This window comes from Equus asinus, chromosome 12 (genome assembly GCF_041296235.1).
Source record: "Equus asinus isolate D_3611 breed Donkey chromosome 12, EquAss-T2T_v2, whole genome shotgun sequence".
NCBI classification, from domain to species: Eukaryota; Metazoa; Chordata; class Mammalia; order Perissodactyla; family Equidae; genus Equus; species Equus asinus.
Window position 1 is genome coordinate 19,066,259 of NC_091801.1, and position 17,551 is coordinate 19,083,809.

Genomic DNA, 17,551 nt, shown 5'->3' on the forward strand with positions numbered 1-17,551 from the left:
CATGGACATGGCACTGCTCATCAGGCCATGTTGAGGCAGCATCCCACATGCCACAACTGGAACCCCCGCAACTAAAAAAAATATATACAACTAGGTACTGGGAGAATTTGGGGAGAAAAAGCAAACAAAGAAAAAGAGAGAGAGAGATTGGGAACAGTTGTTAGCTCAGGTGCCAATCTTTAAAAAAAAAAAAATGGAAAAGGAAGGATTAGTAAAGAAAATGGTAGGTATGTGAGTAAAGGTAAATGATTATTGACTATATAAAGCAATAATAATAAGTTATGAGGCTTATAATTAAGCTAAAACTGGAATACAACAATAGTGTATAAATGAGAAAGGAGGTGTCCAGAGTTAAAGTGTTATAAAGTTCTTGTATTGTTCAGGAGGGGCTAAAGATAAGAATTAACTTTAAACTTTGACAAGTATGCTTGATAAATGTCTAGGGTAACCCTAAAAGAATAGAACAGAGAATATAATTTCCAAACTGGAGGAAGGAAAGATATGGAATATGAAAAAAAAAAATCTATCAATACAAAAGAAATAAAAAAGGGAAAGAAAAGAGAAACAGAAAAAACACATCAATTTAAAGTTATAATTATAATAATAAAATATTAATAGAAAGCATGTATATAGTGTTTATTATGTGCCTGGCACTGTTAGCACTTTATGTATGTTAACTCCCTTAATAGCAGCACTTCAAGGTAGGGTTATTATTATAGCCATTTTGCAGATGAGGAAACTGAAGCACAGAGTGTTTTAAGTAACTAGCCTGAGTTACACAGATAGTAAGTAACAGAGCTAGTATTCAAACCTAGGCAATATTTCTTAGAGTCCGTTCTCTTGAAGACTATGCTATACTGTCTCTCACACAAGATGAAGTTAGTAGAAAATAATCAAAATATATCATTAATTATAATAAATACAAATGGACTTAATACTCCATTTAAACTATATGCTCTTTATAAAAGACACATTAAAAAAACATAAGGACAAAAAAAGTTGAGAATAAAAAGATGGAAACATTTACCACACAAACACTAACAAAAAGAAAGCTACTATAACTACATTTTAACAAAATAAAATATGACAAAAAGCATTGCTAGAACTAAAGGGTAACTACATAATAATAAAATATTCAATTCACCAAGTAGCTATAAAAATTTTAAACGTACATACACTAATAACATAGCCTCAAAATATATGAAGCAAAAATTGACAGAACTTTATAGAGAAATAGAAGAATCCATCATCACAGTAGAAGATTTGAATGCTTGTCCCAGGAATGGACTGATGAAGCAAGCAAAAAAATCTTTAAGGATATAAAGAATTTGAAAAGTATGATGTTGTGGACTAACTTGTGTCCACCCTTCCCCTAAATTCATATGTTGAAGTTCTAACCCCCAGCACCTCAGAATGTGATGCATTTGGAGAGAGGGTCTTTAAAGAGGTAATTAAGTTGAAATGAGGTCCCAGGGTGGGCCTTAATCCTATATGAGTGGTGTCTACAGGAGAAAAGGATGTTGGGACATAGACACACAGAGAGAAGACCATGTGAAGGCACAAGGAGAAAATGGCCATCGTCATGCCAAGAAGAGAGGCCTCAGAGGAAACCAACCCTGTGACACTTTGATCTTTGACTTCTAACCTTCAGAATTGTTAAAGAATACATTTCTATTGTTCAGTCAAGCCAGTCTATGGTACTTTGTTATGGCAGCCCTAGCAAAGTTACACGTATAATAAATTAGCTTTATTTAATGGTCATGTATGAAACAATGAACCTAACAAATGCAGAATGTATTGTTTTGAAGCAATGTGGAACATTTATAAAAACTGATTAAGTTCTAGGCTGTAAAGCAAGCCTCAAGATGTTTCAAAGTATTGTATCATGCTGTCCACATTTTCTGATCACAATGCAGTTAAGTTAGACACAAACAATAAGGAACCTGGAAAATCCCCACGGGTTTACAATTAAGACACATATAGGCCTAACTTGTGGATCAAAGGAAAAATCATAATGGAAATTGGAAAATATTTAGAACTCAGATTATAAGAACATATATGTGTGTGTATGAAGCTAAAGTGATACTCATAGAAAAATTTATAGCCTTAAATGCTAAATATTAGAAAAGAAGAAGGGCTGAATATTAAGAACTACAAAAATTAACAAAAAAATAAATTTAGAAATAATGAAGAAAAAATTAAGTAGAAACAAATACAAGAGAATCAACAAAACCAAAAGTTATTTATTTGAGAAAACTGATAAAATTTTCATATATCTAGTGAAAGTCACTAAAAAAAGAAGGCAGAAATAACCAATATAAGTAATGAAAAATGGGGCAATAATGCATATACTATAGATGCATAAAAAGTAATAAGAGAAAATTTTAAAGAAGTAATTTTTTTTTTAAAGATTGGCACCTGAGCTAACAACTGTTGCTAATCTTTTTCCCCCCTGCTTTTTCTCCCCAAATACCCCTGGTACGTAGCTGTATATTTTAGTTGTGGGTCCTTCTAGTTGTTGCATGTGGGACGCCGCCTCAGCATAGCCTGACGTGCAGTGCCATGTCTGCGCCGAGGATCCCAACCAGCCAAACCCCGGGCCACCGAAGAGCAGTGTGTGAACGTAACCACTCAGCCACGGGGCTGGCCCCAAAGAAGTAAGTTTTTAATAATGAAGAAAGGAAACCTAAATGGCCTATAAACATTAAATACATTGAGTCAATAATTTAAAATTTGTACAGTCACACATTAGCCCAGAAAGTTCTACAAAATCCTGTAGAAATAAATAAATCCAATAATACACAGACTCTTCAAGAAAAGTTAAAAAAGGAATACTTCCTAATTTATTTATGAGGCACAATTTGATATAGAACCCATAAGGAAAGTTTGAGAAAGGAAAATTATAGGCCAATCTCATTCATTAACATAGATACAAACATCTAAACCAAAATATTAGCAAACCCATTTCATCAAAAAATAAAATAATTAATACACCAAGACTGCACAGGATTTATCTCAGGAATACAAACTTGTTTTAACCTTGGAAAACGAATTCACATAATTCTTCACATTAACAGAATTAAAGGAGAAAAATCATGCCCATCTGAACTGATGAAGAAAAAAATGTTGGATAAAATTTCACACCCATCATAAAGTTCTGACAAAATAGAAATAGAAGACAACTTTCTTAACCTGATCAAAAACTGACAGCAAACCTCATAATTATGATACAATCTTGAAAGCATCTTCTCTTCAACATTTTACTAGTAGTCTCAGTAAACACAGAAAGGCAAAAAAAGAAGAAAAAATGGTAAGGAATGGGAAGGAAGAATCAAAATTATCACTACTCACAAATGATGTAAATAGTTATGTAAAAACCCTAGTGGATTTACTGATAAATAATTAAAAATAGAGAGGTTAGCTAGTTTCTTAAGTTCAAAATCAATGTTTTAAAAGAAAACACATTTCTCTATACCAAAATACAAGTATAAAACTAATAGATATAACTTTTTAATTTGTAATTGTATAAAAATGGATAAATGTAACCAAAATATATAAGATATATCTTTAGTGAAAGTCTATGAAGAAGACCTAAATAAATGGAGAGATATATCATGTCATGTATTAGAAGATTTGCTTTCTTAAATATGTCCGTTCTACCTAATCTCCAGTGTCACTGCAATTCTAACCAAGATCCCAAAGGTTTTGTTCAAAGAACTTTTGTTAAAGAACTGGACAAAGCTGATTCTACAATTTATATGAAAAAGCAAAAGGCCAAAGATATGTGAGACTCTCCTGAGGAACAAGTTAGGAGGCCCTGCCTAAACAGTATCAGGAATTGTTATAAATGGGCCTGGTATTGCTTACAGATAGACAAAATGACCAGTGGACCTGAACAAAAAGCCCAGAAACTGCTCCATCTACTGAAACTTAATGCATACCAAAACCAAGACCGGAAATCAGTGTGCTGGGACAATGCGTTTTCTATATGGAAAAAAAATGAAATGGAATCCTACATCATGCCACATGCAAAAATCAATTCCAGGTGATTAAACATGTAAATGTGAGAAACAAAACTATAAAACTTTGAGAAGACCATTTAGGAGAACACCTTTATATCCTTAGGATAGGGACAGATTCCTTAATCAAAACACCAAAAATCACTAAACATAAAGGCAAAGATTGACATTTTGACTACATTAAAATTAAGGACTTTGCTTTATTAAAAGACACCATAAAGAGTGATATACCAAGTCATAAATTGGCAGAATATATTTTAAACAAACATAATCAGCAGAGTTAATACCCAAATATAAAAAAACAGTAAGAAAGGCAGATGATATAATAACCTGCAAAAGATTTGAACATTTCATAGAAGGAGAAGCCCAAATGACCAATAAGTATATGAGAAGATGTTCAACTTTACTAGTAACCAAAAACATAAAAATTGGAACCACAATGATATACCATATCCCAATCACCAGAGTGGCATGAATTTACAGTCTGGCGAAGTCAAGTGTTGGCAAGGATTTAGAGCAATAGGAATTCTCATTAACTGTTAGTGGGAATGGAAATCAGTGCAACAAATTTGGTGTTATCTAATAACACCATACCCTTTGACTCAGGTATTTCACTCCTGCATATATACCTAGAAAACTCTAGCATTCATGCACCAGGAGTCACGTACAAGAACATTCATAATAGCACTGTTTGTAATGGTAAAAAAGTGGAAACTACCCAAATATCCATTAGCAGTAGAATGGATAAATAAATTATAGTATGTTTTCACAGAAAAATACTATATAACAGTGAAAATGAATGAAAGTCACAATATAAATGAATCTCAGAAATATATGGAGTGAAAAAAAAGCAAATTGAAGGACAATTGTTGACTATAAGTCCAGTCATTTAAAGTTCAAAAATATGCAAAACCAAGCATTATACTGATTAGGAATATAAATATATATAGTTGTAATACTAAAAAGAATAGTAAGAAAACGATTATATTACAGTAGCCAAGACATGGATGGAAACAACCCAAGTGTCCATCTATGGGTGAACAGATAAAGAAAATACAGGGTGTATATATATATACACAATGGTATATTGTTCAGTTATAAAAAAGAAGAAAATCCTGCCATTTGCCACAATATGAATGGGCCTGGAGTGCATTATGCTAAGTGAAATAAGTCAAAGAAAGACAAATACTGCATCATCTCACTTATAAGTGAATCTAAGAAAAACAACCAAACTCATAGAAAGAGATCAGAGTTGTGGTTACCAGAGGGGAGGGGAGGGAAGTTAGATGAAGCTGATTAAAAGGTACAAACGTCCAGTTATAAGATAAGTAAGTACTGGAGATATAATGTACAGATGATGACTGTAGTTAACACTGCTGTATGGTATATTTGAAAGTTGCTAAGAGAGTAAATTCTAGAAGTTCTCATCACAAGAAAAAACTTTTTTTTTGGTATCTATTTGAGATGACGAATGTTAGCTAAACTTAGTATTGTAATCATTTCACAATATATGTAAGTCAAGTCCTTATGCTGTACATCTTAAACTTATACAGTGCTGTATGTCAACTAATACTTCAATAAACTGAAAGAAAAAAAGGAAAATGACTACAAATGATTTAAGATAGCAGGTAATTCTGAAGAGGGAAAAGCAAACAAAGAACTTAAAAGGTAATGACAATACTCTTACTGAAAGGTAGAAAGCCAGATCAAAATGTCTGTTTATGTGTATTTAATATTTAATGAAAACAATAACAGATAAAGGAGGTAAGTGAATTACCCCAAAAAGTTCAACTGGTAGCCGATAGAGTCGGGCCTTGAAATGGCACCGTCTAACGCCAGAGCCCTCTGTCCTAGCCACTGTCAGTGTATTGCTCTCAAGGTCGCAGACACAAAAGGCGGGTAATCAACTTTGCCATTTCCCCACGCTTTGTGAATATTGGGGCCTTGCTTAGGCCTGTGGCATCGTCCTCTTCCTCCACGGGTGAATCTGCAGGGAACAAAGAGCCTTCTCCTTTTCTGAAGGGAGGGTCTTTAGTTTCCTTCCACAGTCAGATCTTGGTCTACCCCTCTCCTCTACTGTATATATTTTTAAATTGAGGTGAGATTCACATAACATAAAATGAACAATTTGGTAGCATTTAGTACATTCACAACGTAATAAGTGTATAATTCACCACCTCTATCAAGTTGTAAAACATTTCCCCAAAAGAAAACCAGAATCCAGTAGGTGGTTGCTCCCTGTTCCTCCCTCAACCCCAGGCCTTGGCAACCACCAGTCTGCTTTCCAGACTGGATTTACCTCTTCTGGATATTTCACATAAATGGAATCATACAATATTTGTCCTTTTGTGGCTGGTTCCTTTCACTTAGCATAATATTTCCAGGTTTGTCCACACTGTAGTATGTATCAGTACTTCATTCTTTTTTATGGCTGAATAATATTTCACCTATGCTCTGCTTTTTTGCACTTTCCTCCTCAGAGTCCCCTGGGTTCTCTCAATTCCCATTCCCCTCTTCCTGGTTAAATCCTACTGCTCTTGCTGTTCTCTAGTAAACTGTCCAGGATTCCAGCTGCTTTCCATCTATCACATTTCACATCAGTGGTATGAGCCCGTGTCTGGGCATATCCCAGTTTGGGGTTACACAAATATGGTCTCTGCACAACTTCTGCTTCACTCAATTCCCTGATAAAACTATTCAAATAGAACAGCCCAATATGACTACACCTGCCTCCTGGCATCTGGAGCACCGTTGGCCATTTTATCCACAGGATATAGGGAGATACCGTGCCAAGTGCTTTGCTGGTATGAAGATTCATCCCTTCTAGGGTTCTCCATCCCCATAATCTCCTACCCCTTAACTCTTCCTCATTCTTTAAGTCTTCAGCTTTAAATGGCACTTCCTCAGGGAAGCTGTTCTCCCCTGCATCTAGGTCAGGTTCCCCAGTGTTCATTATCCCAGCTCCTGTGCATCTCCTTTGGCAGGCTTATTATACCTGTAACTAACTGGCTCTTTCTGTGAGTGTTTAATATTTGTCTCTCCATCTCCTCTGCTGGATCGTAAAGTCTAAGACAGCAGGAGGCATGTCTTTCTTTTCTCTCACCCCTCGCATAGTGTCAGGCAAATATTAAGTGCTCAATCAATGTTTGCTGTTGAAAGGCGATCTTGAGAAACCTGTGTAGTAAATTTGCTCAATGAACCTTGGCAGCCAAAAATTGAAGAAGGCTTGGGTCCACTTTGAACTGCTTTTGTGGTAGCAGTCTGAGCTGACTCACTCATCCTGCTCCCCTGGTCCAGAGCTTTGATGATGCTTACTTGATATATTCATATAAAGAAGAAGAAAGAGCTTTGAACTAGTTACAAGAATTATTTTCCATGAATTATTTTTAGAAATTGGTTCCTTTTGATTGGGGAAAAGAGGGTAGGAAGGAGATTGAGTTGGGCTTGGTGAAAAAAGGAAGGATGAATTTAGTCTCTTCCTTGGTACCCTTTTCCTGGGCAGTAGAGTGTGATGAATACTGAACAGCCAATCTAATAAATATCTCACTATTTGCCCAAGATATTGGCCGAGAGAAGTCTAATTACAAGCCATATGGCCTCTTCAGCTCAGTGGCTGTGAATTTATCTGGGTTTTATCTAGGTGAGTAGCAAGAACAGTTAAGCAATCAATAGATTTTTCTATGCACTGAATCTCACATTTTTAGATCCAAAGTCAAAACTATAAAATCTTTTCCTTTAGATACTTATTCCCTCTCCTTCAAAAACAAAAAAAAAAAGGGGGAAATCATGACTCCATTAGAAATTTTTAGAGCTTAACTGGGGGTTTTCAGTCCACAGCCTTCAGCTTAGAAAAAAGAAACCGAATTTAGCTTTGTATTTTTGGTTTGCTTTGTCAGGATGTTCAGAGATAACTAGTTCCAATTTATGCTCTTGCTTCTGTGCCTTGCTACACTGTCTCACAGATGCGTACAGACACACAGCCCCAGGGAAGAGGGTTTGGTCTATAAAACTCCCTTGGCTAGTAGAATTCTGATTTCATTGTGGCCTTCAGCTAACAGAGGAGTAGAAAGTCTAAATGAGATTTATTTATTTATTTATTTATTTATTGGTGAGGAGGATTGGCCCTGAGCTAACATCTGTTGCCAATCTTCCTCTTTTTGCTTGAGGAAGACTGTTGCTGAGCTAACATCTGTACCAACCTTCCTCTATTTTCTGTATGTGGAATGCTGCCACAGCATGGCCTGAAGAGTGGTATGTAGGTCCGCGCCTGAGATCTGAACCCATGAACCCTGGGCTGCCGAAGTGGAGCTTGTGAACGTAACTACTACACCACCAGGCCAGCCCCATAAATGAGCTTGTTTTAAATATACCACTCAAAATTTCACAAAGTCAAACTTCTAATTTGTGCACATTTGAAAGGAAGGGAAATAAGCTGGTATCCATTGCCTTCACCTTTCAAATTTCAAATTTTCCAAGACAAAAAAAGGGAACATACTCCTCCCCAAGACTATTCTATTTGATCCTGATTGATTCATAAGAATAATAGAATTCCCTGTGTTCCTAAGATCCAACTAGGAGTATATTTTTATTTTGAGAAAGAAATGGGAATCAGTTTACAAGATCTATAGTTTCCAGTGAATATTGAAGATGCCACTGTTCTGAACTTTCTGCCCTTTATTTCTTAAGGGTAGAAGCTGGATTATACCCTTTCATATAGTTGAAAGAGATACAATAACACAAGCAAATCTCTCCTCTCTGCTACCAAATCCCACCCTGTACCACTACACTTGAACAGAGATTGGGACCATGTTACAGTATCAAAAGCTATCTCAGACTTTAGTGTCAAAGAGTAGGCATGTTTGAAATATGCACCTAACAAAAAATATCCAAGAAAAATCATAAGCTTTAGACATAAAACTAGAATTATTAAACTATCTCAAAGCAGATGAAAAAACATTTCTAATGGCTTTTTATAAGTCAGTTGGTTAAAAAAAGGATTTGATATTTGGATTTTGATAAATTAAGAAATATCTACAATGTCCTATAACATGTCCTTAAAAATGAAATTTGAGGTGTTTAGTCACTGAATCCAAATCGGTGTAGTATTCAAATGAAAATGTAGTATACCTGATTTAAAAGCTAAGATTTTCAAGATGATGATAGCAGAGCAATAAACCAAATGGTAGAAATCCTAGCCAGTGCTTATTAGGTAAGAAAAAATAAAATAAAATAAAAGGCATATGGATTGGAATGGAAGAAATAAGATTGTACTTGTAGATGACGTGATTGTCTACATAAAAAATCCCAAGGAATTCACACCTACACAAAAATACGAATTAATAATTGAGCTTAACAAGAACACAGGATGCAAAGTCAACACAAAAATAGTTGTAAATACTTGTGATGAACAATTGGAAACCAAATTAAAAACCAGTGCTATTTACAATAGCTCCCCGCAAGATGAAATACTTAGATATCCATCTAACTAAACATGGAACAGCTCTGTATGCTGAAAATTACAAAATACTTGTAAAAGAAATCAAATGAGACCTAAATAACTGGAGACACGTACCATGTTGGAGAATTGGAAAGTTCAACATAGTAAAGGTGATCTACAAACTGATCTACAAATTGAATGCAATTCTAATTTAAAAAAAACCAGCAGTATTTTTCTGTAGATTTAGACAAACTGATACTAAAATTTATAAGGAAAGGCAAAGAAACTAGAATAGCCAAAACAGTTTTGAAAAAGAATCACACTAGCTGATTTTAAGACTTACTTTAAAGCTGCAGAAAGCAAGACAGTGTATTATTGGTGAAGGCATAGACACACAGATTAGTGGTACAGAAGAGAGAGTCCATAAATAGGCCCATAAAAATACGGCAAATGAAGGTTGACCCTTCGGATTCCTTCCAACTCTAAAATCCTAGGATTTTAGGATTAGATCCAGCATAAGATAATTAAAAATCTCCTCAGTGAGAAAATGTTTGCCATATTTTATTTAATTTCAGAATCACTGAAATAAAATTCTCAAAGCCCAAAATCTCACCAGTACCTGCTAATGGATTCAAATCTTGATGTATGCTGCTTATCATTTGTCGTGAGTAACTTGATACTTGAGTGACTAGTAGCCCCTTTCAAGTGTATTTTCTAAACAACTTTAAGTGGATCCCCTTCTTTTGGAGAACAGAGGAAGCCACAGTCCACTTATTGGATCACAATCCAGAAAGCAGTCTTCACATGTAATCTGCTTTTTCCTCCTTACAAGCTTTAACCTACATTAGTTTTCCCTGTAAACCACATTAAGTCCCTGAATTAGTGGAGTAAAAATCTGAAACTAACTAATGCACCTAGCTGAAAATAAGGCATAAATTCTCATAATAAAATGTTAGATCAAAGAGCAGTGGTGGATTTACTGCACAGTTAACAGAATTTAAGTTTCACGGATCTTTATCTGCTCAGACCCTTGAGGGTCCGTTGGGGCCCTAGCAATGTGTTCAAATTTTTGTTGATTTGCAAGAGTACAATATTTTAACCGTAATCAGCAAAACACTGTCTCTTTCCACTTTGACATTCCCTCCATCATGCTTTTCTTGATGAGTGGCAACAGAGGGGCTATGGACATTTTGGGGATTTGGTTACAGAGAAATGAGTTGGGGATAGATTTCATTTGAATTTAGTGGGATATGTTTTTGTGGTTTGCAGGAACTCTGTGTGTAGTTGATTACTGCTAGCTGTACTGGCATAGGAATGTCTTTGGGAATACTCTTATAGCTCACTATGACAATTCGCTTGCTGAGGGAACATGAAGATCCATGCCAGAGGTGGTATCACACTATATGAGTGAGTCCAGTGGGCTCTGATCTTAGAAGTACTGGGTGATGTAGGGGCAACAAGGTTTGAAATGTGCAGAGTCAAAAAGGGGTCTGTGGAAAACTCTTCCAAATCTTATATCTTATATATGAAATAAACTATATAGGAGTTTTCGCAAATTTGACAACAATTCCTAAAAATTTAGACAACATTATCAATAATGAGTCATAAAACCCAAAGAAACTTTTCTAATCTACCAATAATAAAAAACAAATTTTGATCAAACATGCTAGAGGAAAGACAGAATTATTTTTCTATCCTTCCTACAGAGAATGACATTACAAAATTACTGTTAAATGAAGAGGCAATCAAAGAACATGCAACCAGAAAGCATAGGAGCGAAGTATTACAAAGGTGTGCCAGGCAGTCAATTAAATTATTGCTCTTTTTCTAGATTTTGTGATATTTACAGTATTTGTCAGTTTTGAAGCTTTGCACTTTGTTGTGATTTCTTTTTCACATTCTAAATAAACATACACTTTCAGACCTAACTTGTAATTTTGTATTCTTTTTCTTATCATATAATTGTATAATTTTCAGGCCCTACAAAACCTGGATCAACTCTGCAGAGGAGCTTTTAAATATTTAGGAATAGGATAAAACTTTCCTTTTGGTTAAGGATTCATAGCAACACAGTCAAATGGGATCATGACTGACTTAGTCTAGAATCTGACCTCTGCAATGGAATTGGAAGCTCTGGAGCGTCAGAACTAACAGTGAGAGGCACTTAGATTTATCACCAGTCACCCTGCAGGTAGGAAGCCTGGGCGGAATTTGGCATCAAGTATGAATTTCTAGTCCAGAAAAGAAATCTGCAAAGAAGGTCTGTTGGAATGACCTGGTGGAGCTTTTATCTAATTTAAAACAGGAAAGACTTTGAGGCTTTTCAGAGAAGTGTGAAGCACTGGATTTGGGGTACCTAGGTTCAATTCACCTAGTTTTGGTTTCTGCACTGTAAAGGAAAAGCTAAGATAACGTTGACACAGTGGATGATGATGACAATACTCTTCTATCTCACTGTCCCTTCCTATCCTCTGTCAGTGACTGGGTACTGGACTGGATTGATGGATGTTATAGGTGATCCTATGGACAATGGGGCCACTGACCCTGACATGATCTTATAAGAATTTATCTTCCTCACAAGAGCAGATGGGATTAATGCACTGGGATCATCATTCCTAAGCAAGTTATGTCAAGGTCACTGGCCCATCCCTGAAGAGGAATTTACATATATATATGTGTGTGTGTGTGTATATATATATATGTCCGTTTAATCCATTTATGAATAATACTGCTTGCTTGCTCTTTTTGGTATGTATGCCCCCATTAAAAGATTAATTTGTCCTTTAATATCCCAAATAAGGCAAAAGAAAATTGTAATTGTATTTCACCATGGGCCCACAATTTGGCTCCAGGGACAGTAATAAAAATTTGTAAGAGCAACCCGTCTGTTTGCCAGACTGGCCACCCAGTGTCCCTACAGGAAGGAGTCCCAGGTTGTAGGAAAAATCCCTTCCGTCCTCTTTAACCTCCCAATCCTAAAATGGTCTGAGACTAAGTACAATTCACATGATCGCAGACTTCTTCCTTCAAGCTGGAGTCAGAGTGGTTAATGATGATATTACTTAGCATCACATTTGATAGGGAATAAAAGGTGTGTAGAAGCCTTTAGACAGTCTCTGTGCTTGATCTCATGGAATTTCTGTTTCATTGTGACCAAAAGAATGAGAGTATGGTACAGTCCAGAAAAGTGCACCGGTCCTAATTCCAGCAGTTCTGACAACAATGGGCCACTCTCTGAATTACCAAGTAATTCTTTTATTTGGCTGTCCAGAGTTCTTTGTGATCTAGTGATAAAGTCTGTAATTCAGAATAATGATGCATTCTACAGGGGAAAATGGCAGTAGGACTATGCCTGCAAGACAGAGAGAACAATGGCTGGTTTGACTCCAGCTTGTTTAAACGAAGGCATTTCCCAGAGAACATGAAGTATTCCTGGTGTTGTGAATTCTATGAGATTTCATCTTTTTAGCATTTTTCTTTTATCATTTCTGAGTAGAATGAACTTGAACAATCAAGTAATGTATTATGGCCATGCACACACATAGATAGATGTGTGGAGGTGGCTTAGCAAAGCAAATACTCCCATTTACATAAGACAATATTCTTTTTTTTTTTTTTTGGTGAGGAAGATTAACCCTGAGCTGACATCTGTGCCAATCTTCCTCCATTTTTTGTATGTGGGATGCCTCCACAGCATGGCTGGTGAGTGGAGTATGTCTGCACTTGGGATTTGAACCTGCGAACATGGGCCACTGAAGTGGAACATGAGGAAATTTAACCACTCGGCCACAGGGCCGGCCCAAAGACAATATGCTTGATGCTGGTTTGAGGCTAGCTCTGAATGCATGGATATGGAAGGAAGCTACATTTCCAGGGAAGAAAGACTACCTTCTCCCACTTCTAACCAAAACTCATTACCAAATTATCAAAAAATAGAAAAGTCAGGGATTGTTGACTTTTCTTGGTGTCCATTCCCTTCTATTTGAGGAGAAATCCTAAAGTAACAGGCTGAAATGCTTTAGAAGAAATTTTTACCTTAGTTCTCCTATCCCTGGGCATTCTCACCTGAACCTCCTTGAACCCAGAGTTCACTCTCTTGTAATGAGACTGTGAATTATACTATCCTTGCTTTGTGATCAGCATATTTCATGATCTCTTTCTAATTTGGTGTCAGGTTCTGCTTTTCTCTGTGGCTGGTAAAGGTAACTGTCCTTTAATCCTCTCCAAAAGAGGTACCAAAGCTGACAGTCTCTGGGATTTCCCCCTTTTGGTTTTTGGATCTCTCTCATTTTAGTTATAACCATCACCATGAGACCTGGTGCTTGTTCAGGCCTGTGAAGGGACGCCCACTACCTCTGCTCTCATCTTACTCCACCTTTTTCCATGTCAGTCTTGATCTGCTCCTCAAGATCCTCTGGAGACACATAGAAATCCTCTTCTGGCACCGATGATTTGGGCCGGCAGCGTCCACAACAGCAGTTGCAACAGCAGCACAGACAGCAGCAAAAATAGCAGCCAGTCAAGAGGCCAATGATAACAAACAGGGTCTAGGGGAAACAGAGGCAAAGAAAAATAGGGGTGAGAGGTGGTGGGGTGTGGGAGAACTCCAGAAATTGTGTGCACCATGTACCTCCGGAGACCGGAAGACATCGCAGTTCACCCCAAAGAGCACATACTCACCCTCTTCCTTGTGCTGTGCAAGAAATATCTTTTTAGCTTCCTTGGAAACAAATTCCTCATAAAGTTTACCTAACAAGTTAAGCCAGGAGGAAATGACTTGTAGCCAAAATAACAAAGTATGACATTTTCTTCTTTATTCTTAAGCTATAATGATCATTATTAAGAGTAGAGCAAACAAAACAACAAACGAGGGGCTGGCCCCGTGGCCGAGTGGTTAAGTTCGCGCGCTCCGCTGCAGGCGGCCCAGTGTTTCATTGGTTTGAATCCTGGGCGCGGACATGGCACAGCTCGTCAGACCACGCTGAGGCAGCGTCCCACGTGCCACAACTAGAAGAACCCACAACGAAAAATACACAACTATGTACCGGGGGGCTTTGGGGAGAAAAAGGAAAAAAAATAAAAAAATCTTTAAAAAAAAAACAAAACAACAAACGAACATAGCCTCTACATAACCTCTACAAGTCAAATGAGCTACGCAAGGGAACCGACTCATTCTCACCAAAGAAGAGCTATTCGTAGCTCCCTCCACCTCTCCCCGCCCTGCCCACCTTCCTCTTAGTCGCCAAGTCCTGCAGAGTCTCTCTCCTCAAGATCTCTTGCACGCTCCCCCTCTTCTCCATCCTGACAGGTAAGGCTTTAGAAGAGATCCCATCATCACTACTCTGGACACTTCAGCAGCCTCCTAACTGAACTTCCTGCCTCCGTTCTTGCCTCCTAATCCACTCTGCACGTTGCTGCTGGAGCTTTCTGAAATATGTGTTCTCTTGAGCCCAGGCAGCCACACTCCTGCCTCTTAGAAAGGGCCAGAGGGGCTGCCCAGTGGCGCAGCAGTTAAGTTCTCACGTTCTGCTTCGGCGGCCCGGGGTTCACCAGTTCGAATCCTGCGGGCAGACATGGCACCGCTTGGCAAGCCATGCTGTGGTAGACGTCCCACATATAAAGTAGAGGAGGATGGGCATGGATGTTAGCTCAGGGCCAGTCTTCCTCAGCAAAAAGAGGAGGATTGGCAGAAGATATTAGCTCAAGGGTAATCTTCCTCAAAAAAAAAAGAAAAGAAAAAAAGAAAAGGCCAGAGCTCCTTATTAGAGTTCATCCAGTCTCTGCCAACCCCTCCTTGCCACCAGCATGGCCCTGTTCCTGCCATACCTGCCATAGCTTCGCTCTCCCTACCTGGACGTCCCCCTACCATTCCCTGGTCATCTATCAAATACCCACTCCGTGTTTAGGATTCATCTCAAAGCTCCTCTCTCTTTGACAGCTTTCCTGATCACCCCCTGGAATGATTACTCCCTCCTTTGTGCCCCAGTTGTACTCCATACAAATGTCTCTTTTTGTTGATACTTTAGGACATTGATTGGTTTACAGGTCTGTCTCATGAGCTTCTTGAAGGTTAGAACTATGTGTCAGGAATCTTTTAATGCCTCCTATCTAAGGGTTTAGTACATGGCATGCGGCAGACACTTAATAAATACCTACTGAATTAATGAATGTATAAAGTAATTAATAGATAAACAAATGATTTGTTTCTCCTGATGAACAGCACCGGGATTTCATCACGAGCTTATAAAAGGTTTGCTAAGTTTGCCATAGCTAAAGATGAAAAGAAACTCTCCTAACCCCCAACTTTGAAGTTAAAATAAGCCAATTTTTGTTAACTGAGCAAAATAAATTTATGATTTTATTAAAAATATGTTATTTGAAATAGAAAGGAAGTGGTTTATACATCTTTGAATTAGAATGCAGATTTCATCTAATAAAGGGAGCAAAGAGGATAAAGATCACCACGTGTGTCGGCAGTTCTTCAGTAACTTAAGGCAGAAACCTTTAATGTTGATGAACGTCACCTGCCCCATTCCCGCTTCCTGGCCCAGGACTCCATCTGTCTGACTCTGGCCCCAGTTGTGGGGTGGAGCCTGTGGTGGCTTGGAGTGAGGGAGCTTCACTCACACTTCACACCTATATCTTTTTGTTATGGATACTCTGCATTTTCATAGGCTTTGGTAAATTACTCTGAAAACAAAACTGCGACACCCTCCTCCTCACCACCTGCCTCCAAGACCCTCCTGGGCAGTATTCCTGAGGCAGTGCCCCAACAAGCTCCTCCTTTCTTTACCGACTTTTGCCCTTTTTGTTTTTACTATGCAATTCCCATATTACTCTGTGAAAATTTCCTTTAATTCATATACTGTTTTGTTCTTTAATTATTCCAACTAGATTGTTAGCCTATTGCAGAAGTAACCTTATCTCGTACAGTGCTTAGCAACACAGTACCAGGCACATGTAACTGTCCGATAGTTTTTAAACACATTTTCATTGGTACGCTGATTCATTCATGCAATGCTACTTAATACATGATCACTGTGCGCCCATCTAATGGGCACCGTGTAATTAGGCTTAGGCACAAGTGGAAGGGAAGATAGATTTTTTTGTAGCCTTATTTTCAAAGAGCCACATCAGGAATTATTTTATATATTTCTTATACTACCGGACAGCTTCTGCTTGTCTATATAAATTTCGATCAATTTTGTCAACTTCCTGGGCAGGGAAACCTATTCTCTTTTTTATGCAAGCAGGCTCCAATATGCAATCAAGTGCTAGTGTGTAAGTTATCTAGAACTCCAAATGTACCTTCCAATGGAAAGACTGTCCCGCCTGGAGCTTAGGTTCCCAGGCAAGCCCACAAAAGCCCATATTGTTATATGAATGTTCCATCTATCATCATAAATGGCATCGTCAGTGTGTACACTCTCATCCCAAGTTCCAAATCTGCTTGGCAGGAACTTATCTCCCTCCCAAGTCTTCAGCAGTAAAGAAAGGAGGGTTCAGTGGGAATCTCAGTTATCCCCAAGAAAAGGAATTCCAGGAACTGCAGAAGGCAAATGAGGCTTTAGGTTGCAAACTCTCTCTGTCCATGCTTATTACAAAAACATATTCTCTCTCCTCCTGCATATATAAAACTTCAATTTAGCAGAATTTATTTTAGTGAAAGAAATAGCAATCAGAATACTACTGAATATGAAACCTCCTCTTTGGAGATTTGCAGTTTTTTAAATTATTAAGTACAACTCATATGTGGACTATAGGTATGGTTCATATGTAAATATACTTTTATCAGAAGATATGACTATTAAAACTCATAAACAAATATAAAGCCATCAGCAAACATACATATACTAGGGATTCCTAGGAATCTGCACAAAATGTACTGTCAAAAGTCAATTCTGATTGCACTAAGTCCGTAAAAATGTTGCCTTTTTCTTGACCAGATATCTTTTTTGTCTTCTCTCTTCCTCTGTCTCTCCAACTCCCTGTCCTCCGCTACTTAATTCTCACCTTTCCCCTTCATTTCCTTCTCTGCTACCTCACAGCAGGCTCCACGTGAGCCTGTGACATAATTACCATTCTCCCAGGTATT

The 17,551-nt window shown here is 37.7% G+C and overlaps 1 protein-coding gene across 1 annotated transcript in view; it reads right to left on the bottom strand.

Moving 5' to 3' along the window:
• DNAJC5B (DnaJ heat shock protein family (Hsp40) member C5 beta) overlaps window positions 1–17,551 on the bottom strand; it is a 73,569-nt gene that overhangs the window by 3,067 nt on the left and 52,951 nt on the right. The window contains exon 4 of the mRNA XM_070480927.1: window positions 13,832–14,003. Within this exon, the coding sequence (XP_070337028.1) occupies window positions 13,832–14,003 (172 nt within the window). The remainder of the gene's footprint in view (window positions 1–13,831; window positions 14,004–17,551) is intronic.